The sequence below is a fragment of the Poecilia formosa genome, unplaced genomic scaffold (assembly GCF_000485575.1).
Source record: "Poecilia formosa unplaced genomic scaffold, Poecilia_formosa-5.1.2 Scaffold2214, whole genome shotgun sequence".
Taxonomy (NCBI): Eukaryota; Metazoa; Chordata; class Actinopteri; order Cyprinodontiformes; family Poeciliidae; genus Poecilia; species Poecilia formosa.
Window position 1 is genome coordinate 59,942 of NW_006802153.1, and position 24,059 is coordinate 84,000.

At 40.1% G+C, this 24,059-nt stretch overlaps 3 protein-coding genes across 5 annotated transcripts in view; all 3 read left to right on the forward strand.

Moving 5' to 3' along the window:
• Nucleotides 1–13,608, forward strand: part of plcb4b (phospholipase C, beta 4b) — a 64,752-nt gene extending 51,144 nt beyond the window's left edge. For 2 of the 3 annotated variants that reach the window (XM_007544768.2, XM_016667695.1), the window contains 20 exons: nt 799–885; nt 967–1,111; nt 1,249–1,333; nt 1,690–1,814; nt 3,353–3,404; nt 3,827–3,929; nt 4,055–4,219; nt 5,673–5,877; nt 6,433–6,521; nt 6,604–6,760; nt 6,846–6,895; nt 7,953–8,018; nt 8,479–8,594; nt 8,774–8,849; nt 8,951–9,126; nt 9,264–9,365; nt 9,457–9,514; nt 9,701–9,787; nt 10,406–10,442; nt 11,083–13,608. In XM_007544768.2, the coding sequence (XP_007544830.1) occupies nt 799–885; nt 967–1,111; nt 1,249–1,333; nt 1,690–1,814; nt 3,353–3,404; nt 3,827–3,929; nt 4,055–4,219; nt 5,673–5,877; nt 6,433–6,521; nt 6,604–6,760; nt 6,846–6,895; nt 7,953–8,018; nt 8,479–8,594; nt 8,774–8,849; nt 8,951–9,126; nt 9,264–9,365; nt 9,457–9,514; nt 9,701–9,787; nt 10,406–10,442; nt 11,083–11,159 (2,058 nt within the window). In that variant the 3' untranslated portion in view covers nt 11,160–13,608. The remainder of the gene's footprint in view (nt 1–798; nt 886–966; nt 1,112–1,248; nt 1,334–1,689; nt 1,815–3,352; nt 3,405–3,826; nt 3,930–4,054; nt 4,220–5,672; nt 5,878–6,432; nt 6,522–6,603; nt 6,761–6,845; nt 6,896–7,952; nt 8,019–8,478; nt 8,595–8,773; nt 8,850–8,950; nt 9,127–9,263; nt 9,366–9,456; nt 9,515–9,700; nt 9,788–10,405; nt 10,443–11,082) is intronic. The other variant, XM_007544769.2, reaches the window with a different exon arrangement.
• A 924-nt stretch (nt 13,609–14,532) lies between these two features.
• Nucleotides 14,533–17,308, forward strand: LOC107835371 (ankycorbin-like). The gene has a single exon (XM_016667699.1). It carries the CDS (start codon nt 15,279–15,281, stop codon nt 16,671–16,673), a length of 1,395 nt encoding a protein of 464 aa, XP_016523185.1. The 5' UTR covers nt 14,533–15,278; the 3' UTR covers nt 16,674–17,308.
• A 94-nt stretch (nt 17,309–17,402) lies between these two features.
• Nucleotides 17,403–23,706, forward strand: lamp5 (lysosomal associated membrane protein family member 5). Its single transcript, XM_007544771.2, has 6 exons — nt 17,403–18,005; nt 18,402–18,580; nt 18,949–19,080; nt 19,330–19,426; nt 19,925–20,113; nt 22,719–23,706. The coding sequence occupies exons 1-6, from the start codon at nt 17,945–17,947 to the stop codon at nt 22,892–22,894; spliced, it is 834 nt and encodes a 277-aa protein (XP_007544833.1). The 5' UTR covers nt 17,403–17,944; the 3' UTR covers nt 22,895–23,706.
• The last annotated feature ends 353 nt before the right edge of the window (nt 23,707–24,059 follow it).

Consider the following 24,059-nt stretch of genomic DNA (forward strand, 5'->3'; position numbering starts at 1 on the left):
TTTAATATATCTGCAACTATTGTATAACATGCTTGTCTCAAGATTTGTGTGCTTTTGACTGATTTAGAAAATAATGCATACTAAGTTCATAGCATTAAACAATGTTTAGGTAAGCTATTTTTTCTTCCTCACCTGAATGTAGACAAATTTCTTGTAGAATCAACTTTTTGAAATATTGATTTGGTTTTCTGTCAAAGTTTTTGATTCCTCAATTGATTTGAAAACATTTTTCTCAATTTTATAATTATTTTCAAATGTCTCACAGTAAGCTTTTGCATTTATCAAACACTTCAAAATCAAATTCAATAAAATTGTCTAAAATTTGGAAGAAAAAATTTGTTAAATATATTGACTTCATTTAAATGCCAACTGAATTACTTTGTGCATACAATTCATGAACAGATCACTTAATTTTTTATTTATATTTGTCAAAATGGAAAGAACAAATGATAGACGGATTATACAGCTTTACGCCGTTTTTTCCAGTTTAATTTCTCAAATTCTTATTTTGAAAGCTGGAGTTGTTCACATTTCGCTGCAAAATAGTAGCCAATAGGGGGAAGGAAATCACATTTATGTTAAATTATTCATGAGGTACAAAAAAAAACAATCCATTGACTGCATCTTGAAAATGTCATTGAAATGTTTCCTGCCTCCGACTTCCTCAGTTTTAGTTCCAGTAAACATTACATGAAGTTACAGCAACTGATGTTGATAAATATTTTTAATGAAGTCAGATTAGCCATATTTGTAAAAATCACAGGGCTCCTCATGATTGGACCTTTTTTTTCCCCCCAGGTACCTGATGATGAGGTCACAGAGATTTCTGAAGCAACAGACGCCACAGATATTTCTGAGGCATCTGATCAAGACAACAACAAGAAGGCAAGAACCCGCCGATGCTTCTCCTTACTGTGTAGAGTTCTTTGGAAGATATTTATGTAACCATTGCTGTGTTGTGTGCAGGGCGGAGACGTGGCGGAGGATTCTGAGGAGGCTCTGATAGCGCAATATAAATATGAATCAGCCACCACAAATATCCACCCGTATCTCTCAGCCATGGTCAACTATGCACAGCCGGTGAAGTTCCAGGGTTTTGATGTTGCAGAAGGTGAGGATCATTACAGTTTTTCCCTCTTCTGCAGGTTAGTTGTCTGTTTTCTGTACACTGATGTGGAGAGCAGAAAAACAGCTTCCAAGGCAAAGAGCCTGATTTTACCATTTCTGGTCCTATTTTGTGTGTTTCAGAGAGGAATATCCACCACAACATGTCATCCTTCAACGAGTCAGTGGGCCTGGGCTATCTGAAGACCAACGCCATCGAGTTTGTCAAGTATCCTTTGAGCCACTGAGATTACTGCTCCTTTAGATTTGAAAAACTTAATGGACACACCTTATGATATCATGATCAGCACTACTAAGTACACCTTCATTCTTTAAACTAAATAGAGATCTCGTAAATCATTGGTTACTACAGCTGCATATTTTTCTGTGCTTTCTGTTCAAACAGAACATGCAGCGTCTCTAGCTTTATGTCTTTGCTAAGTCATGTTGGTTTGTTCGACCATCTGCATTTTCCATTGCTGTTACAGACATGCACACATTTTTAATCACACACATGTGCAGAAACACACATGCTCTCCTTCTTTTTTTTAATCCCTTTTGAAATTTTCCTGAGCATCAGTGCAGCTACAACAAGCGTCAGATGAGCCGTATCTACCCCAAAGGAGGCAGGGTGGACTCCAGTAATTATATGCCTCAGATCTTCTGGAACGCAGGCTGCCAGATGGTCTCCCTCAACTTCCAGACCCCAGGTACCACAGCATCCAACATGGGACTTCTGACCTCTCCCTCTCTTACACACACGTGTGTATTTAATGTGTTCCCGAAATATAGAAAAGCACCTCTGATCTTATGGTATCTTATGCACATGACGTGGTTGAAGGAGGACACGCTAATCAGCTGCTAAAGATGATGGAAAGGAATAAGAGCATGATATGCACCCAGTTTGAATTAAAATGTGTTTGATAACACTTTTTGTTCAGACATCACATGTGACCTAATGTTTTATGCTGCATGTTATTTATTATATGTACTGTCAACATTATCACTTACACAAAAATCACATTACTTGATGTTCAGTGCCTTGACTTTTCATTTTGCTGCATTACAACCACAAACTTGGACAATACAGTGAATAACTGTAAAATGGAAGAAAAATGACAAGATTTCTGATCCTTATTCATAAAAAAAAGTTAAAAGGTGCAGCATAAGCCCACTATACTTTGATACCCCTGAATAAAATCTATTTATGAAAGAGTGGGGAAAAGTAAATTGTTTTGAAGAAAACCTTAAGAAGTTCTGCTTCACTCCTAGTGGTGGCAGTATCATGCTGTGGGGATGCTTGTCTATACATGCAACAGAGGACCTGGTCAGTTAATAAACAGAACTAACATGGGAAAAAGTGATGATACACAAAACTTAAAACTGGGGTGGAAGTTAATTTTCCAGCAGGTCAATGATCCTCAAATTTATGTCTCGATGTACAAAGCTTCACTGTAATTGCAGTAAAATGTGTTCCTTCAAAATAGTCACTCAGGGAGGGTGAATACAAATAGATGCTGTAGAGTCCATGGTTAAAAATGTATAATTTTACTTCCACTTCACAATTACATGTTAATTTGTTTCAGTCTACTACAAAAAACCCTGCTGAAATTCCTGAAGTTTGTACTTGTTACATGAGAAAATGTGGAAAAGTACAAGAGGAGCATTTGTCTTTGCATCATACTGTCAAGTTTTTCATTTTCTTGTTGCATGAATCGATATGCAGTACTTATTTTCAGGTTTACATTCCTAGCTAGGAAGAACAAGCAGCGTTTTGTTTGAGTCTCTTGTGCAAATATTAACATAACCAACCTGCTGACACTTTATATATTAGTCTCATCTCCACAGTTGCTCCTGTTTATTTTTCAGCTTTTGACTGTGCAAGTCTCTTATGAAACTAACATTTTTAAATTGTGCACAAACATATATATATTGTGTTATGCCTACTGAACAGCAGCTGCTGCTCTGTATCTGGAAGCAAAAGCGGCTTGACCATATGGTCCGCTGTGTGCAGGGCATGTGCAGAGCTGGAGGCCTTTTACAAAGGAGGTGGAGCTCTGGAAGTAGATTATTTAAGAGCAAAGATGTTAAAGAAATAAATCTCTCTCTGCTTTTCAGCCAAAAACCTAAAACATTTGCCAGTACTCTAATGTATTGTTTTCATATTGGGTTTTTGCCTTCATAATTTTAGATTTGTTGTGGTTCTAAAGCTATTAAAATCTATTCTTTCTCCCCAATGCTCTTTCAGATCTGGCCATGCAGCTGAACCAAGGAAAGTTTGAGTACAACGGCTGTTGTGGGTGAGAGCAGAGAAGACCCCCTCCACCTCCATCTCCCTCTCTCTAAGGCTCATCAATTACAACTTGTCACATCTCATTACTTATTGCCAGTAGCTACTACTTGCCCCTGAGAGCCAATAAGTGCTTTGGAAAAGGACGCTCCCTTTCACTATTCTCTGAATTCATTTACATCTTCCTCCTCCCATTGCTGTCTCCATTCCTCGGCTAATACTGTCCCTGAGGGCAGGGATTGTACTGCTAATACTAGGAATGTCATCTGTGAGGAGAGCAGGGCATTTGCAGACAACCATCATTATTAATATTTTCTAATGTGGATTGTCTAATGGTTTTTCTCTCTCTGATATTGGTAGAAATGTGTGATTTTCAAAATATTAGCATTCATTGAGTTTACCCAGAGGTGATTTTGTTGTTCCTGTGCTCAGGTACCTGCTGAAGCCAGATTTCATGCGTCGGTCAGACAGGACGTTTGACCCGTTCTCTGAGACGCCGGTGGATGGCGTCATTGCAGCAACCTGCAGCGTCCAGGTTAGCCCATCAGAATACCGGCGGCTGTTATTACAACAGGAACAGCAGCATGTTTATCATTTTTATCCTCACTAACATTTCTTTGTGAAATCTGCATTAAGTTGCGTTTTCCTGCTAAATTTCAGGTGTTCTCAGGACAGTTTCTGTCTGACAAAAAAATTGGCACGTACGTTGAAGTTGATATGTACGGCTTGCCTACGGATACAATCCGGAAAGAGTTCCGCACACGCATGGTGATGAACAATGGACTGAATCCAGCCTACAACGAAGAGCCCTTTGTTTTCAGAAAGGTATGAAGCAAGACTAGATGATGTCATTCTCGAATTAGACTGCACTGCTCTTGCAAAAATATAAACTTTTTCTGTCCATTTTTAAAATAAAAATCAAAAAGTTTACTATCAATTTACTCCTGATCCACTACATCCATGAATTCAGCTTTTGCAAACTCTTCATCTCCCTCTAGTACACAAAATCCAGCACCTTAAGCATGCAGACTTGTCTAGTTGTGATCTTTACTAGAAAATATATCACAACCATGTATTATTGGTATTATTACAAATTGAAAGGAGGGGAAGAATGAAGAAAGGATTGGTTTACTTATGAATACAACATTTATGCAACAAGAGAGGGCATAAATACAGATAGTCCATATCCAGACCTTGAAAATCCTCCAATTCTCAGAGCAATCTTCAATGAATTTTTGGGGGATTTTGTGATAAACCAACACAAAATGGTTCATAATTTTTTAGTAGAAGGAATCAGCGCATGGGTTTTCAAAAGTATTTTTTGCAAATAAACTTCCTAAAAGCTTGGGCTGATCCTGATCTGGGTTGTCCTCCTGTCCCATTAGCGAGCCTTTTGCAGGCTTCAACAGTCTTTATTTCTAGTATCCTAAAGCAACGCCGGGCAACGTGGAGCAAATTATGAGGTGTACGTTAGTTTGTGTCTGAGCAAAGATGAAGATGGAAATGAGGATAAAATAAATGACGTAGAAACAAGGAAAGAAAAAAATAATTACAGATAAAGAAGAGAAACAAGAAACTGAAAGACCTGAGACAGAAAGCCATGTGTAGATAATAGTGCTGCTCTCAGCAGAATAGGAAGTCTCTCAGCCATGACTGTGACTCCAGCTTTCTAACACACACCATCCATCAAACCCTGCCGCAGTGCTGCTTTACTCTCTCCTTCTCACATACACACACACTGCTATCAAAGCAGGGCCATCATACCCGGAGCTGCTGCCGGGTCTCTCGTTTCACGTCCATGCTTACAAATGCCTGCAGATGCTGCTGTACATTCAGTGCTTACATACTGCTGTCAAGATGACTGAGCAAACAGTACACATCAGCAGTACTCGTACTATGTCAATGGAAATGCACGCGCACACACACACACACACACACACACGGTGCCTCCAACCACTGATCTCCAGCTTCATCTCCTTTGTATCCATTTATCCTCCCTTTATGTGCAGTTATCTCCCAACACGGAACCAGTTAACACATTTATTCCCTAGTTTTTTTTCTAAAGCCACACTGATCACAACACATGGCCTCATCGGTAGCACACTGCTCTCCATCTCTTCATGTAATGACCCCAGTTTCATCCTTGACTCACTACTTTAAATGAAATTTGGCTGCTTTATTTTATTCACTATTTGCTCTATATGTTTCTCACACCGTTATTTAAATAAAGAAACGTTTTCCTCCCTCCCAACCTTTCTCCTAACATCCCTACCTCTAGGTAATCCTACCAGATCTGGCGGTGCTGCGCATCGCGGTGTACGACGACAACAACAAGCTGATTGGCCAGCGCATCCTGCCTCTGGACGGGCTGCAGGCTGGCTACCGACACATCTCCCTGAGGAACGAAGGCAACAACCCTCTGTCGTTGCCGACCGTCTTCTGCCAAATCATCCTCAAGACGTACGTGCCCGATGGCTTCGGAGGTGAGGGCAGCAGGACTACACACACACTCGCAGCGACACGTGCATTTATTCACTTGAAGTTTTTTATTTTTGAACAGAGAACTACAAGTGGCTCTCATTCTGACTTGCAATATTTAACTCCCCTCAGATTATTCATGGCTGATAATAAAAAGGCGTCTGTAGCCTACAGGGAGAGCAGGGGAGAAATGGAAAGTTTAGCAAGTCTCTTCTCATCCTGTGCCCCGGGTGGCTTAGCTTTAACATTTGCAGTAATGGCACGGCACAAATGATGACGACAGTAAATCTGCAGACTGCTTCATACGGGCACAAGCATACAAATGAGTTGGACAATTGGAGTTGCCATTAAATAAAGCCAAGAGGCTTTGAGTGTAGAGCCATTACTGAGACTATTAGCTTCTCTCCCTATCCAGTACAGCACTGCTCAAAATTGAATCCTCTTCATTTGATATGATTGTACCCCCCACCCTGTTTATTCACTTGTTTTATCTGAAGGATAGTGAACTTTTACAACTGTATTTTTTTTTGTTTTATTTTTTTCAATATTTTTGCATGCAGCAATTGTGGATGCTCTATCAGATCCAAAGAAGTTTTTGACCATAGCGGAGAAGAGAGCCGACCAGATGAAGGCCCTGGGGATTGACACGGTACCCACAACAAATGGAAAGAGTAACTGCCTTTTCACAATAAAAACACCTTCCTATTTTAACTTTACCCTTCGTCTCACAGAATGACATAGCAGATGTTCCCAATGGAAGCTCAAAGAATGACAAGAAGGGAAAGGGAAAAGGAGACACAGGGAAAGCCAGTGTGACACAACAAGCCAGCTCAGATATGGCCCAGACCTCCAACTCTGTCCAGAACAACACAAACGAGAACAAGAAGGGTAAACGCTGAATTCTTATAGATTTTTTAAACGTACTCATCCTGTTTTTATTCCAAACACTGAGGTTTTTTTGCTGCTGTTTTAGATGCTGCGCTTGTGCCTAATGTGAGCATTGATGACTTAAAGCAAATGAAGGTTTGTATTGTTTTGCTTCACTTTTGAAAGATTTGTGATTAATGTGGATTTCAGGGTTTAAGATTTAAAAAAAAAGCCTAATTAAATAATAAAATACCTTACAAAAGGATTTTTGCTCCTTAACCTTTTCCACGTTACCTTAAACTTCAAAGTGTTTTGTTAGACTATTGATTTATAACCCAATCCCACCTTCTGTGTTGCTGTTTGTTCTCAATAAACCTCAGATGCCTTCACAGAACCATCTGCACTTATCAAGTTACACACAGCTGATTTCTGAAGGCAATTAGATGCATTGGATTTTATGAAGGAGTGTTAGAATAAAAGGAGAAAATTACATATTTATGTCTCACATTTTAGATCTTCTAGTACAACAAAAAATTTGAGAGCCAGCAATTATGTCCTACTTTGTGTTAGTTTATTGCTTATGAAGCATTTGTGTTTTGGGTTAATGAGGGATTTGTTCTCCACAGCTTAACTAACTTGAATATTTAATCTGCCTGGGTCGAGTTTCCATAGTTTGGTATGAAACCCAGGTTATTATGTAGGAGTACAGAATGTGATTTAAAAAACTGGAATCAAATCATCCATACTTAATTTTATCTCAGTGTTTCATAGCTCAAATACCATATACTATCTATAGACATCTTTTGACAATTTTATAGTGGTTGAACACTAAAATGGGAATAAAATCGCTCAACTCAAATTACGTTTGTGATAAACTCTAATAATTAGAGCCTACCAGATGTGTCTTGTCATAAAAATACCTAAAGAAGCTGCAGTTAAAATCACTGAAAGTTAAACCTGGGAGGTTGTGATGGACTAAATTTGTATCTTAAAAGTATTCAAGCTTTACTAGTTAAAAGGGTATGAGAGGGTAAAAGCGAAAATACATTTTTAAAAAGTGTTAAGTGGAAAACATTTTTTAACACTTTTAGGTTATAATGTGGGAAAGATTAAGGGGTAGGAATATTTTTGCAAGGACTTGTACACGCTGTTCAGTGTCAGCCCTCATTATGGCCAGCATAAGACGACCTTACATCTGTGTTTCTCTCTGCAGAGCTACCTAAAGCTGATTAAAAAGCAGCAGAAGGAGCTCAACGCTTTAAAGAAGAAACACTCAAAGGTAGGTGGGAGTTTGTTGGTAATGCAAAGTGGCTGCTGCTTATTCCTGATGGCGATTGAAGCTCAGAAAACCAGAAGCACAACAAGGGAAATGCTGCAACCTTTCATCTTCTGCCTCATCATTTTATGCCTGCTCACATAAACACAGACAGTCCTTTGTAAACAAACAGAAGACGACCACGTGACGAATGCTTAGGAAGAAATTAGACTTGCTAAAGTTCTGTTTTGGCCAGCTATCTCCATGGAGACCATGGTGGATGCTCGCTCAGTCACCCTACCTCATTAATTATTATCACGGTATTACTCTTGTTGTGTAACATATGAATATTAGCAACATCTGTTGACTGAAAGACAATGACAACTTGCCTGTTTTGTTTCAAATGTTGCTGTTAAATCAAAGCTATAGTGGTGCAAAAGGCAAACATCCATCCACTTAGGGTTTTACTCTGTGTACACAACAGGATCAAAATGCAATGCAGAAAGCCCATTGCACTCAGGTGGATAAGCTGGTGTCCCTCCATGAAAAGGAAAAGACTAATCTGGAGAAACTGTTGGAGAAAGCCATCAAGAAACGAGGGTAAGAAAACAACCATGAGACAAGCAAGATCATTATTATGTGAAAACATAACATAATAATAATGTTTTCACATAATAAAAACATTATGTGCAGGTTCCAGATTCACACTCTGGAACCTGCAGAGTGTGAATCTGCAGGTACAAGATGAGTTTGATTCTCACTTCTGTGTTTACTGACAGGGAGAACAACTGTCAAGAGCTGAAGAAGGAGACAGAAGATAAGATCCAAACTCTCACCACAGATCATAAAGCAAAGGTATCAAAAACTAATATGTCTCCTAGAGATGGTCGTACTTGGAAAACAATCAATACTCAACCGTGCTGCCTGTGTGTCTGTGTGTGTGTGTGGGGGGGCAGGTGAAAGACATCACAGCACAACACACCAAGGAGTGGTCGGAGCTCATCAGTAGTCACAGCAGCGAAGAGCGCGAGATGAAGGACAGTCATGTTACCCAGCAGTGTGAGCACCTCAAGAAACTCCTTTCTAGTGTCCAGGAGCAGCAGACCCTGCAGCTCAAACTCATTCATGAAAGGTAAGAGAGACACACACACACACACGCGTGCGCGCACACACGCACTCCGTATTCACTTGCTATAGTCTCATAATTCTACTCAGTAGAGGAGCAACAGTGGCATTTAGTCTTTTTTTTCCTGGAAATGTGCAACTCAGGCAAAGCAAAGAGATGCGTGCCAACCAGGCTAAGATGTCCATGGAGAACAGTAAAGCAATCAGCCAAGACAAAAGTATCAAAAACAAGGCAGAGCGAGAGAGGTGGGTCACAATACAAAGCCTTATAAAAGTATTATCTGGAGTAGAAATATTTACTTGTTTTTCTTATGAGGTGAATGCTTTTGTCATTCAGGAGAGTGCGGGAGTTAAACTGCAGCAACACCAAGAAGTTTTTGGATGAGAGGAAGAGGGTATGTTTGCTATGATGTACATAAACTACTTTCTTAACAACAGTAGTAAAAAATACATTATATACATTTATAGCATCATGAGAAATGTTCATAAGTAACTAACAAGTTAAAGCAGTGCTATCAAGTAAGTCTCTAGATTATTTTGTATTCCAGTCATGAAATGTTCGTGTTCTGATTTGCTTCCAGTTGGCTATGAAACATCAGAAGGAGATGGAGCAGCTGGAGAAAAATCAGACGGAGCAGTTGGATAAACTGGAGAAGCACAACGAGCAGGTAAGCAGATGATAATGAACTAAAGGAGCCTGAATTTCACAAACTGTAGATTTAAGTGGAAAACCAAACTTCCTTATAGGATATCAACAGTGTGTTTTCAGTAACAAGGCTTTTATATTTGCAATTAAACTCCTCTAATAAGTGCTTACTACCTAGTTTTGCATGCTTCTGCTGGTATCACCCTATTTTAGCTTTACTTATTGTCAGAAGAAACATTTTGGTTAAGTTAGATGATTACTATAAATCTTCCAGATTTTGTCATGTCAATCTAAGATTCTCAATCAAATCAGTTTATAAAGGCGACATAAAAATAACACAGCTACATCAATTTTGTAAGAATTATTGTCATTGTTTTTGGAAGCAGTGATTAAAAACATTAACACTTGTCCAAATAATAAATGTGATATAAGAGATTGGATTTTCGTAATTTGAGTGTGAAATTGTGCTACTGCATGTCAAGATTTAATCTTTTTATACATTTTTACCATGGTTGTGCAAAAATGTAAGGGATGCTGTGTGAGGTCATGTCCCATTTTCTTTCACCATCTGTCACAATATCTGTACATGTCTAACATGTATGCTCATTTTTTGTTTTATGATTTGCTTCTTCCGTCACAGCTTTTGAAATCACACCATGCAAACAAACAGGTTCAAGGTAGGCATCATCTGTTAGCTCTACCTCTGATACCAGCTTTGTGCTTCATTTCATGGGCATGTTTCCCTTTGTGCATCTCTTTTGTCTCTCTGTGGTGATATCTGGAGAGCCTTCTCAAAATTTGACTTTGTTTTCATTGATAAAGCTTTTGTTTCTCCCAAGTATTTGAAATGACTTTACAAATTAAAGCAGAAAAGTGGTACGGCTTAAAAGAAAACAAACTTCTCTATTGTAAAATCCAATCCTGTCTTTTCAGTCTGCAGCACTTGAAGGTGTCAGGCATGCCAACTAGCAGCTTGACTCATTTATCACCATGACTCACCAGCCATTACGAAGCAAAAAAAAGCCAGCTCACAACCTGATGTGATGCGTTTTCATTCCAGCTCACAATCATTTACATTCATAGCATGTGACAACATCCATCTGTTGACATTTTGTGACAACCATCACCAGCATGATAGGATTTGTTTTACTCTGATAATCTGCACAGCGAAACAACTTATGCGAGAGTCGTAAACGGCAGACTGAGATTGTAAACGGGAATTTGTAGGAAAAGACGGATGAATTCTCTGCAAAATGTTTGCGCTTCCACATTCCAGTCACATCTGCGTCTGAGTCACTGTTTTCTATCTCCCCAAAGGCCAAGGACATCCAGCAGATGGTGAAGTTGGAGGAGGAGATGGACCGCAGACCTGCCACGGTGGTCTGAGCGACTGACCGCGTCACGGGCCCACACATGTACACTGACGCACACTCGTACTCACGCGCACACACACACACAGAGCGGTGCAGAAACACTCCCCCTGCAGGACATCCTCTACAGTGCAGAGATCATTCTCTCTAAACAGTCTAATGTTAATCTAATCTTGACTCAAACACGTGGAAGCTTTTTTTCCTTTGTTCACTCCAGCCACGCCCCGTGTCTTCTGCACCTTTTATCCTGCCAATCAACTTTGTACCACTGAGCCATCGCTGCTTGTCGCTGTTCCACCGGGGGCGCGACCACTTCTGTCGGGGAAAGGAAACGTTACTTTGCGGACTGAGCAACAAAAACAGACACATCCCTTCCTCCTCCGCAGCACCTTGACTTCAGTGAGTTTTCTACACGGCAAAAGCTTCAGCTGTTGGTAGAATCAAGCACACACACACACACACATCATGGTTCACACACAGCAGATATCTCTTCCTGTTTAGTTTTAATTGGCACCCAATAAACTCACAGTTTCAGTGTGTAAAGAGGGGAGAGGAGGTGTTTGACTCTGCTACTCCAGCACAAGTGAATAAACTTTGTGAAATACACTGTACACACACCACCAGTCCTGTCCTGAGCACTTTGTATATGATAGGTTGTTCAATGTGGGAAATGTAGCAGTGCACTACTGTATGATTCTCTGTCTTTCAGTAAGAATGTATCTTAAAAAACCAAACTATTAAAAGGTAACTCTTAGAGAGAGGACCCCTTTCTCACCAATATTGATGTCTTGTTGAGTTGGATACCTGTAAAGGGATGACGGGTAATCAGTTGTTGCTAATATTCAGTCAGATTTTTATGTTGATTTACTATTTGATACAGAAAGTCAAATGGATGGTGCAATAACTTTCGCACAGACTTCATTTATCAGATTCCAGCTGAATGCATCTCTCTCGTATTCAATAAATCAGAATGTTATCGAAAAGCTCATTTATTTTAGTAACTCAGTTCACCAAGTGAGACGCACTAAAGCTTAAACCTTTGTTAATTATGATGATTTTCCACCTGCGGCTAATCAAAACATGACATTTAAGATTAGAATATCACATTGGACCAATAAAGGAACTTTAATCCAGAAATGTGGGCTTAATGAAAAGAATAATTTAACACCTGCTTAAAAGGTTGCTAATTTTCTAAAGCTACTTTCAATCTGTCAAATGAGGTTCGCTGTATCACAGATTCTAATTTGAGTACAACTGTATAAATCCTTTGGGGCCACAGGATCATACGTACTATGCAAAAGTAAATTCATCTTTCCCCCCAAAAAAAGATCTAATGATAGTTTTGACTAAAGGTGACCCAAACAGAGGGTCAAATACAGAAAGAAGTAACCAAAAAGTGGGGTGTTTTTATACTTGTTTTTACATGACCAGAGGCAATAAAAGCTATTTCAAGATAAAGTGGAACTTTGTTTTGCATTACACACTTGTTTTAGTTTGTAGACTTAAAACTCCCTTTAAAATTGAGCCGAATTGCACCAGAATACTGTTTGTGGGTTTTTAGATGGCTTTTATCTACAACCCTGACTAACATGAATACAGAAAAGAGACGGCATCCAAATGTTTACCCAAATAATACAAAGACTTAATATAACATGTTAAAGGGGGACAAAAGCACTTGTTGGGATTTTGGCCTTTTATAGAGAATGTGTTTTTTTTTTTTTCCTGTTTTATTCTGCTGTAATAAATAATGGTAGAAGAGGTGTTTATGTATATATTCTGCTGGAATGTAATTAAATGACTTGTCTTTCTGACCAGTGTTCTTTCTTTTAAGAGCTTGGGGACAGACTGTCATGTTTGGGAAGGACATTTATCAAACACTGGCTTTTTTTTTTTTTTTTTTTATCCTTTTGTTTTGTTTCCCTTCACTGCACCACACCACACAATCTAAAGCTCACCACATATCTAGAACAGAGATAAAAATGAGTAAAAAGTGCTTTTAAAGTTTATTCCATCGCTTTCAGATGTGCCACTCAGTGTCTGCTAGGATGTTTAAATTATTTTATGAATGATAAAATGCCAAATTAAGGGGTTATTTGTATGAAGGTATATATAAATAAATATATATTATATATATATTAGATAATGTGTAGTTTAAGATTATTATGTTAGAGGCTTTTTTTGCACTAGTTGTTTCTGTTGTGTGAAAACTTGTAACCTTGGACTTTGAGTTTGTCCTAAAAGAAAAAAAAAACATTATTTTTGCAGAGCAACATCCCTGATTTCATTCCCTTAGTTTCTACTGTATCTCTTTGTTTTCTATTTGAACTGTAGCTTGTCAACAGACATTCTGTGTGTGTTTTTGTATTTATATTGTACTGTTGGACTTATAGCATTAACAATACTGTTGTTATCCAGCTCCTTTAATACTGTTTTATAGTACGTGTATCAATAAATCCAGGTGTAAAAATGAGACGATTACCTTTGGCTGATTTGTGTCTATTTTACAGGGCCTTGATAAAGTAATCACACTCCTTTAACTTTTGCACATTTTATCACACTTAAGTTACAAACTGCAATGTGAGGATTTTATGTAACCAACACATATTTGTGAAGTGGAACTATATACATTTTCTAATTACAACTGAGAACTGCGGAATGCATTTGTAATCAAACTCCCCTTTCTCCAATAGCCCTAAAATAAATTCAATGCAAGAAAATTGCAAGTCAGAGGTCACCTAATTACATTAAATGGCGTTAATCTGTGTCTAATTTAATCTTCTTATAAAAACAGATCTTGTGTGAAGCCCTCAGAGGTTTGAACAGGTCAGAGAAAAGGGTAAGATGTGAAAATCAGGCTAAGCATATAGCAATATCCAATCTTTGAGGATTTCATGGAGCGGTGTTAAACAAATCATCTGAAAACAGCTCAACCACAAACCTATAAACCATGACAAGCAGCCAAGAGGCCAGTGGTAACTCTGGAGGAGCTGCAGAGATTCACGAGTCAGAAAGGAGAACATAATGACAGAAAAACCATTACAGACCCACAAAGGAAAGGAACCTCCACCTCAAAGAAACAATAAAATGCTGGAATTCTGCAGAGTTAAATCAACACTATGCCAAATCTATCTGGTCCTTATCAGAATTTGTCAATTTAACTCTTTCAGAGTTCATTCAACAAGAAATAGAGTAATTTTGAACAGTTGAAATAGTTATAACTTTTCAAACTATTGTTGAAATAATTCTGTAAGAGTTAATGCTAATTCTGAGAAGGACCAAAAATATCAATCAAATTTTATTTGCATAGCACATTTAAGCAGCAAAGCATTTCAAAGTGCTGTACATCATTAAACACAAAAGCACAGAGTCATGCAACATTGAATCAGCAATCAAAAACAGATTTCCTGCCGAAATTTAAAAAATAAACTCGGCATAGTGTTGATTTAACTCTGCAGAAATTGAGTGTGCATATTTACGTTTGATTTATTCTAAGTCTGAATCTGTAGGAAGATGTGGACGTTTCATGTCAGAAAATCCATCTTATCTAACTGAACCTGAACTATCTTCAAACAAAAATGTTGTGAAAAGCTGGTATAGACATGACAAAATTGCAATTGCAAAATTATCTGAAATAGAGCAGTTTAAAAAAAAATGCACGCCACACTTCAGATTAGTATGTAGTATAAAAATATTTGTACAGTGTCTCATTTTCCACTTCAGCTATGCACTACTTTGCATCAAGTAAAATGGAAAACATAAATGCCGAAGTTTGTTTTGTAACAGTTCAAGCTGATGGTGACCTGATGTCTCCAGACCCAAACGCGGTGAGTGGACAGCACACGCTCCAATTTACTTTCCAAATTTATGTTCCTTCATCTCATTCAACAAGTGTGGAGTGAATTTATATGCCAGCGCCTCTCACAAGCACCGTCCGCTCCATCGCAGAGTCTCTTTATTATTATAAACATCGTATTTCCATTAGAAAGCAGAACAAAGCCCGATAATTATGCTCGAGTTGCCCCCGGAAATCTCGCTTTCTCTAGCCTATATATTAGGATCGCTGGGTCTGTCGGGACGCTTTCCCCGGAAGCAGACAAGCAGACATGAGTTTTCTTAGTTAAATCTTCGTCTTGTTGAAGAAACATGCTCAAAACTACTGGGCAGACAGGCACAAAAATCCTCCTGGATGCGATGTCCAAGGATAAAGTCCACTTGGCCAGGTTTGTTCTGGACGCGCTGGATGGAGAAATCGTTGACTCCACAGCGGACGGCGCGCAGACGCCCCTCATCTCTTCCGTTCTGCTGCCCGACAGCCAGACCCGATGTAAGTTCATAGAGCTTCTGCTGCACAGGGGGGCCAGCGTCAACTATCAAGATGGGAACGGACGCACAGCGCTCAGCTACGCCTGCGAGAAAGGCTACCTGGACGCGGTTAAGATCCTGGTCCAGAACGGCGCAGATCCAGAGATCCTGGACTCGTGGGGGAACACCCCGTTGATGTACGCGGCTGTAGCGGATCACACCTTAGTTGTTGAGTTTTTGGTGAGAGCCTTCAAGAGGTTAGGTTTGCAGATAGACAGGCAGAACAAAGCTGGCAACTCTGCTGTTGAAGTGGCAAAGTTCCTCGGTCACACAGAGTGCATTTCTGCGCTTACCAATAACTCCAAGAGGAGCCGTGAGGTTGATGAAGGCAAGTTTGAGGGAAAAGTTGATAGTTTGGCCAGTAAACTTGAAGTCCTCAAAATGAGTGGCCGTGCAGAAATGTCTCAGATAAAGCCCAGTCGTTTGCCACCGATGGAGTTTGAAAGAGAAAATAATAAATCCTCTTTGGGTCTACAGGATATGATCTTCTCTGGAGCACGCACTCCTGTGCCCCGACCAGGGATTTACAATCAACCCATTTCTAAACAATGCACTTCCCTGGAAAAGATGCCCTCCTCTACTCATCACTTGCCCCCTCTCTTAAACGGACGTGATGCTGAAAAGCTAATTTTCTTCTCCCCCCAGCCAAACAGAAACATGCCGCATCCCTGTGCGCCATCCACTCTTGGCATCTTACTGACTCCCATTCTTCCCAACAAATGTGAGGCTGAGAGGGGAAGGGAGAAATCTTTCCGCGTGGGAAGATTTAACGAGTGCTACTACAGGAAAAGATGCAGTCTGCCAACCAGTATGCTTAGCCCCACACCTCCAGAGCGCACTCTGGTGCCTGTGCGTAAATCCAGGACGGTGAGGAGGCGCAAAGAGTCGATGAGCTTCACCGAACCGCTTCAGTTTGCCACAACAGCTTCTGCCTCAACTCCAACAACTTTCTCAGCATTGACTAATAAACTCTTCCGAAGATTTACCTCCCCGGAGTTCAAGAAAGTCGTTGGAGATCTGGAACAGAATCCGTTGCGGTCTTTAGGCCGCATCCCGCGATCAGAAACTTTCCCTCAGGAGACGAGGCATCCGCAGGTGGACAGTACGCCCAGCATCGACAGCATCAGCTCCGTTAAGTGCGAGTTTGACTTTCAGTTCAGACAGACAAACTCTTAAGACTGAGCGCCATGTGCAAAAGGGGGGCAAAGGACTGCTATGTTACGTAATAATGTTTTTTTGCTTAACTGTAAGTGGCGGAAAAGTTTGTGTTTAAAAAAAAAACTTTAGTAAAAAATTCTTCGTGTTCTTAGGGTGTTCAATAAATGTATAATAGTGATCGATACTAGTAGTTACTGAAAACCCATAGGGACACGTTAGTCACTGTGGAGTTTTTTCTTTTAACTCTGGTATGATTGTGATTTCATCCAGTCTAAAGTCTTTACATTTGAAGAACTGTAATGCATAACAGCGGAAATATGAGCGGCTGGTTACTTGATAGAGGAATACATTTATGATTTACATAATTTACATTTATTCATCAAAACGTGCCGACCACCTCTAATTTTTAACTGAACTAAAAAAAAAGCGCAAAGTTGGTATTTGTCTGGATCTGATCAGTGGATTGTCAATCAGAGCAAATTTACGGAAAATAGGTCGGTTCCGGTCTCCGAGATGGATTAGTGCAACTGTAGTAAAGAGCTAAAATAAAGATCTGATCTGTGTTAGCAGTCAGTAATGGTACAATATGGTGTGATTTAAAAAAATAAAAAACTAGTCGTTTGCCTTCATTGAAACATCATTTTAAGGCTTTAGTGTTCTTTTTTTTTAATGCAAGTCTAACCATCTGGTGTCAGCCCTCACTAACACACCGAGCTGCAACCTTGAGGGAGTGGAGGTTTTCAGTGGAGGGGAGGGAGAGAGGGGGAGTTGTCGGCGTTTCCCTCTAGACATGCATCATTTCAGCTGAACCTCCAGCTGCTACCGCAGAGATGGAGACTACGGCACTGCAGGAGTAGCTGCCACCACCGCCTCGCAGGAGATAGGTTTCTGACTTTCAACGAAGAAGGATCCTTATTTGTGGCTGATGACATGTAGAGGTGGTTCGGACTTGCAGTTGTCACCGGGTTGACACCTGTCCACCTTGAAGGAGTGAGGAGGTCGGTTCGGACAGATGGAACTCGTTGGTGCCGGATCTCGCAGCCAATCTCGGGGCATCGTTTGGTGCATTCACGATCATCTGAGCGTCACTTCTTGGCGCTAAGAAGAGACAGCCCTTCTCCCTCACTTCCTCTCCTTCTCCTCCCCACCCCCCTGTCTCTTTTTCTTTCTTTCTTTCTCAGTCTCCCCTCCCTGTCCGCGTTTCTCTTTTCTTTTCGCGGGTTCAGCCCAGACTGCCCAGTCAGTCAGCCCCCCTTTTTTTTCCCCCAGCGCCGGGGAAGCTGGTAGCAATGGGGCGGCTCAGTTTCAGCACCAAGGAGAGCGCTGGACTTTTGCTGCTCTGTGTGTGTGGTAAGAGCGTGAGTGTGTTGAGTGTCTGTCGGAATGTCGTGACTACTCTCTGCGGAGCGAACACGTGCACGCGCATGCAACAACTGCATGTATGCGTGCCTCATAAGGTGCATGTGTTCTTTCATCTTCATGAGTTGGCAATTTTTTTTTTTTGCTAAAGTGTTGCAAACTGACGTTTGAGGGGTGAGCTGTTGCTCCCCTGACGTTGCAGGTTTTACTTTTAGTGTTATGTAGATGTTGACTTCAACCCTCTACTAACCTCTGATCAGTCCTTCTGTTTTCTGCTGATTCTGCATGTTTTGCAGCTGCTTGTGCGCATGAGTGTGTGCCAACCATTTATTGCCCGGCAAGACACCAGGCTCTTTTCTCCACCGGGTGTGTTTCTGCTGTTATCAGGTGTGCTAGCGCTGCCCGCGGCGCTGGCAGAGCAGGAGGGGGAGAACCTGTCCGGGCTCTCGGATAACCCGGACAAAGCCATTTTCGCGGTCCGCGAGAACGGAACGACGTGCCTGATGGTGGAGTTCGCCGCCAAATTCCTCGTGCCATATGACGTGCTCGCGCTTAATGGGATAGACGTAAGGATTTCCCTCGCGTGCATTTTAATTCTCGTTTTAGCTTCTCAAAATAAGAGAAAAACAACATGAACGCTGCATAAAACTGTTCAAGATTCTTTTTTTTCTGGATCAAGTTGTGCTTAAAATAAGCCTGACGCACTGAAACCTAGAGTAAATTATATTTTAAAATGATATATTCAAATTTATCTTAATTCATGTTACGATAAATTTGTGGATACATTTAAATTGCAACCATGAAAAGCAGTTTTTGCAGCAGTGCATAAAATGCTGAACTTAAAAAAAAAGGTTACTTATGCCACTTAGAGATTACAGACCAATTTTATTAATACAGTGTGCAACTTGTCTTTATTTTATTTATTTATTTATAGCTCATCACAGAGCAGGCTTCTTTCACGCTGCCCCGTGGGGCAGAGATCGAGGGGAAATGTGGGAGCACCGACTCAGAGATCCACATCTCCTGGAAGAACAACGCCTACATCCTCCGCATTTACTTCTCCAAGGTGCATCAACGGCAAACAGAAAATACACTATAAAACAGAGTAGTGAACTTTTTTTATGATGATTAAAAATAGAAAAGGTTACTTTTTTAATAATTTCCTGACGAAAACCTGTAGAGAAATCTCCACACGCCAACCTCGACTCCTGCATTCCTGAGTGCTTGAGCAGGAAGCAACTGGACTTGTATTCTTGAGCACTTGGGAATGTCAGGTCCTGGATGACACAATCCACTCTGGCATGTTTTTATCTAGGAGTTCCGCGAAAAGGGTATTGAGGTGTGGAAGATCAACAAAATCCAGTTCGTCTACGACACCTCGGAGACCTCGCACTTCATCAACGCATACAACCGTGAGTGTCCCTTCCGCAGCAGCACAACACAGCGGCTCCTTCACAGCCTCCGGCCCCACTGCTGTGATCGCAGCTTGGCCGCATTTATTCTGCAGTCCATCGGGTGGAGTTAAGGACGAACTCATGCGGAGATTTAGGAAGTTCTCAGACATTTATTTACATACCACTGGAAGGTTTCAGAACATAAAAACCTTTAATCAAAGCTTTTGAATGTGAAACATAAATTTTTAACAATTTTCTTTGTATTAATTTATATTTTACAGTTAGTGCTGGCCGTATCATCATCGTTGTTTTTATCAAAATGTCTAACAGAAAAATCCAAGTAGTAATTTTAATATAAAAAAAATCTTATTTGAATCGTTTTGTTGTGTTTTCCCCTTGACATTAAACTATTACAACTTTATTTCAACATTCTGTTGAAACAAACACTTTTAAAACACGCAACAGTGCCATTTGTTTCGTTTTATTAAAAAGTCCTTCATCTCTCTGGGTCTATAGCCGGAAAGCACACAGCCAGCACCCACAAGCTCTCGGCCCTGGTGACCCCAGCCGGGCACTCCTATGTGTGCATGGCTCAGCAGACCGTCACCCTCATCTCCAGCGATCACCAGAAGGGCATCACGTTCTCCATGTACGACATCCAGATCCAGCCCTTTGACATCGCCTCGGACTTCATCTTCAGCGCACGTAAGGACAGACAAAGACATTCAGCAGCTTTTTGTTTGCTCGTGTTGTAGACAAACAACAGATGAAGACGGTAATGAGAAATCCTGGGGGGTGAGCTGTACGTCTCTTCCAACGTCCAAATCTCAGGGGAGAGGCAGGTTATTGCTGCAGTATGGGGAGCATGTAGGGTGAAATGAGAAAAAGAACAGGCTGGGGATGCACAAGAGACAATAGGCGCAGCGGGAGGACGACTGAAAGGAAAGAGGTTGAGGTCATTAGGACTTTATGGTATCTGTGCCCTGGATGCAGCTTTTAGGAACACTGCGTGCATTTCATTGTCCAATCACCTTGGAGGAATCATGTGGCCTCAGCTGCAGTAAACTGTACTGGGCTAAGCTTCACTGCCTTTCTCCTTGTGTGCATTACAGCTGTCCACGGGGAGAAACACCTTCAACTTCAGACCCCATATGCATACTGTACTCTATTCTCAGCAGAGCTTAAGTGTCCTCCTTACTCTGAACCACCTAGCAGTTCTTAAAAATGCACTGTGTAAAGGAGAAAATGCTTTATATTGTTGCAAAATAACCCTTTAGCTTTTTCTGAGCACAAACTAATTTAATGTATTTTATTGGGATTTTATGTGACAGATCAACATAAAGGTTTTCAAATTCTTTTAAAAACAAAAATTTGGTGACCTCCACCTAAATATTGGAAACATTAATCAGAGAAGCACCCAAGAGGCTTGTGGTAATTGAAGGAGGTACCGAGATCCACAGCCATGTGCATTCCATTATGTACTTATCCTCATCTTTCACATAATTACAATATAATTAAAATTAAAAAGTCATTGGTTGCAACATGACAAAGTAGAAAAGTTCAAGTACTATGAATTAGGTCTGTCACGATAACCAATTTTGCTGGACGATTAATTGTCTCAAAAATGATTGAGATAAACGATAATATTGTTTGAAGACCATTTTTAACTGATGTAATGGTAATGACATAATAATGCAAGCAATATCCTGCCAAAAATAGATGCACTTTATTTTCAAAAGTACACTAAACAGTGGAACTGTCCGTCTGTAAACTAAATAAACAGAACAACCAAAAACTAAAGTAAAATGGTCTCCGTCTCTGTTGACAAAAAATGCACTTGAATAAAAACTAAACACAACATAAAACCAAAGTGGAAATAAAAACTACATTCAACCAAAAAAGTACAGATTATAAAGTCTGTACACCATCTTGCCCTTCAGTAATCAAGAGATTTAGATAGAGAAGATGGGCACATCCCACTACCTGATGCAATAGTTCACTCCTCCCTTAAGCCCAGTTCACACTACAAGATTTTATTTATTTATTGCCCCGATTTTCCGCTTTCGACAATCTTAGAACGTCCAACGATCGTAACCGATCATCCCGTAGTGTGTTCGATCGTAACACACCACGATCAGTCGTGGTGTGTTACGACTGATCGGGTCCAGTAGGTAGAATGTCGGGACCGCTCCGATCTAAGTCAGGCAAATTCAACATGTTGGATTGTCTTGGCCAGTTTATCACTGCGGCGTGTGTGGCTTTTCCCGATAGGGAGCGAGAACACAGCCTGTTCAATGTGACAGGTAGCCAATCAGAAAGCGTGGAATCCCCTCCGTGCTTTCTGAAGGGAAAACACGGAGGGGAATCCCAAACAGCTGACGCGGCGCAACAGTCCATCGGACATTGGAAACAATGTTATTTAACATTACGTGAGGGGAATAGCCACAGAAATGACAAGGAGAGGAGATGGAGCGAAATTGTTACCGCGGTTGATATACCCGGTAACTTTTCAGCTGTTCATCGTTAACGTGTATAATAGGTTATAATAACGTGTATAATAGGTTATAATAATAAGACAATTCAATTCACGTGTGATATAGTGGGTTTTTACAGAATTTTCTGTCTGAAATCTGAATGTCGGTGAGAGAAATCGGTTCATGTGTGGGTGTGCTGCTCTTGTTTTGTGGTTGGACACCACACTCGGCACGATCGAACCCATTATTCTTACAATTTTTTTTGTCAGCTAGTGTGTCTCAGGTTTTGAAAATGGGCAGACGATCAGCCAACAATTCCAAAATCGTGTAGTGTGAACTGGACATTACACTCAGAAAATTAGGAAGGAAGGGGTCAGTGGAGAGCACCGGAGTTGAGCCCTTTTTCATTCAATGTCATCAACAGAAAGAGAAAAAGGCAGGAAGAAACGATAAAGCCGATAAATTAAAATGAGGTCGATAATTTTCATTCATCATGCCATTAATTGATTTATTGTTTATCGTGACAGGCCTACTACTTTGGTCAATACAGCAGCAATGAAGCATCCTTTAACTAACAAGCTTTATGTCTTAACAGTTTGGTTCAATTAAAAGAAACTTGAAGTTTCTGAATCATTTATAGGGATACAATATTTCAATACCAATTTAAAAAAAATTGCAATTCAAACAAATTTGTTTCAACGTGTGAAAAAACACAGACCAAAACCTGGCCCAACTCTAACCCTCACAAAGGAAATCCAAACAAGCTTTCAAAGCACTAGATTTCTACAAATATTGCCGTCTCTACATTTTGCTCCTGTGTTTTCCTCTCTTTGCAGCCTATAAGTGCATCACAGACCAGCGGGAGCACCTAGAGGAGATCCTCCCCCTTATCCTGGGCCTCATTCTTGGTCTAATAATCATCATCACACTCACCATCTACCACTTCCACCTCAAACTGACAGCGAATCAGCCACAGCTCCCAAGAGATCGCTCTATGTACAAGAACATGTAGTCAAGTGACGCATCGGCGGCGCCCCCGACTCCCTACAAAGCTCTCCTCATGACAGATTTGTCTCCTCAAAGTCCTGGGCCTGAGGATTGCGTCCCCCACACTGGACTACGTCCTTGATTGGAAAAAGCGAATAGTCTGCACTTTCCGATGCTTTTGAACTGTTAAAATTACAAGTTATTTAGACAGTTTGGGACATAGCATGAGTGTAATTGGAGAGTAAACCCACCCAAATCTAGTTAAATTCACTGCTGGATTGTGCCATACGTAGTTTCAAATAAAGTGAATTGAATTTTCTGGATTTTTTTCCCCAAAAAAAACTTTAACGAAGATGGTTTGTAACTTGCACAATGTTTGATCTAACTTGTCTTTCAAAACATTTCTAAATTCCTTGTTCCCCTGTTCCCTCTTTCTCTGTTTGAATTTGCTGCTATTGGAATCCATCTGTATTTGTAAACTTTGTTCCTTTCTTTTGGTTCTCATCTCTGTGCTCATACATCCAGAATGCAGCCATAGTGTTGACAGTGGACTGTCTTGTAGTGTACAGTGCAGTTTTGCCTGGGCATCAGACCCTATTCTTGGCACAGATCAACGAAAGGAAGATGTATATAAAAAACAAAAAAGTCAAATACAAAACGTCTTACAAAACTTGAGAAAAAAAGTCAGAATAAGTATTTATGGAAATGTGGAGAGGTTAATAAAAATGTGTGTATATTATTTTTAGAGTGAAAGTCTATGCATAAATCTCTGCTGATGCAATCATGTGCAGTACTCTGTTCTGTTTGAAATAAATTGCTGGATACACAATTACCAAATTATTCTATTTCAGCATTTATCACACTACACAAACTATCAGCTATTGCATGGAATATATTTTAATTCAATGGAATGTTGTAAAAAAAAAAAAAAAAAGTATTTCTCCCTTTATAGGGAGAAATACTCCTGTAAAGGGAGAATAACTTATTTGAAGTTATTCACATCAAAAAAATTATTTTCAGACAAAGTTAACCTGAGTAGTTACAGAAAGTTTTCAAATCATGCCTTTTTAACTAAGGGGACAAAGCTGTCCAAAACAATACCACAATATGTAAAAGAAAGTCATAACTTTCTTTTTAAGTTATGACTTTTTTTCGATTCACATTTTTCCAATTTCAAATTTTCTGCCTGG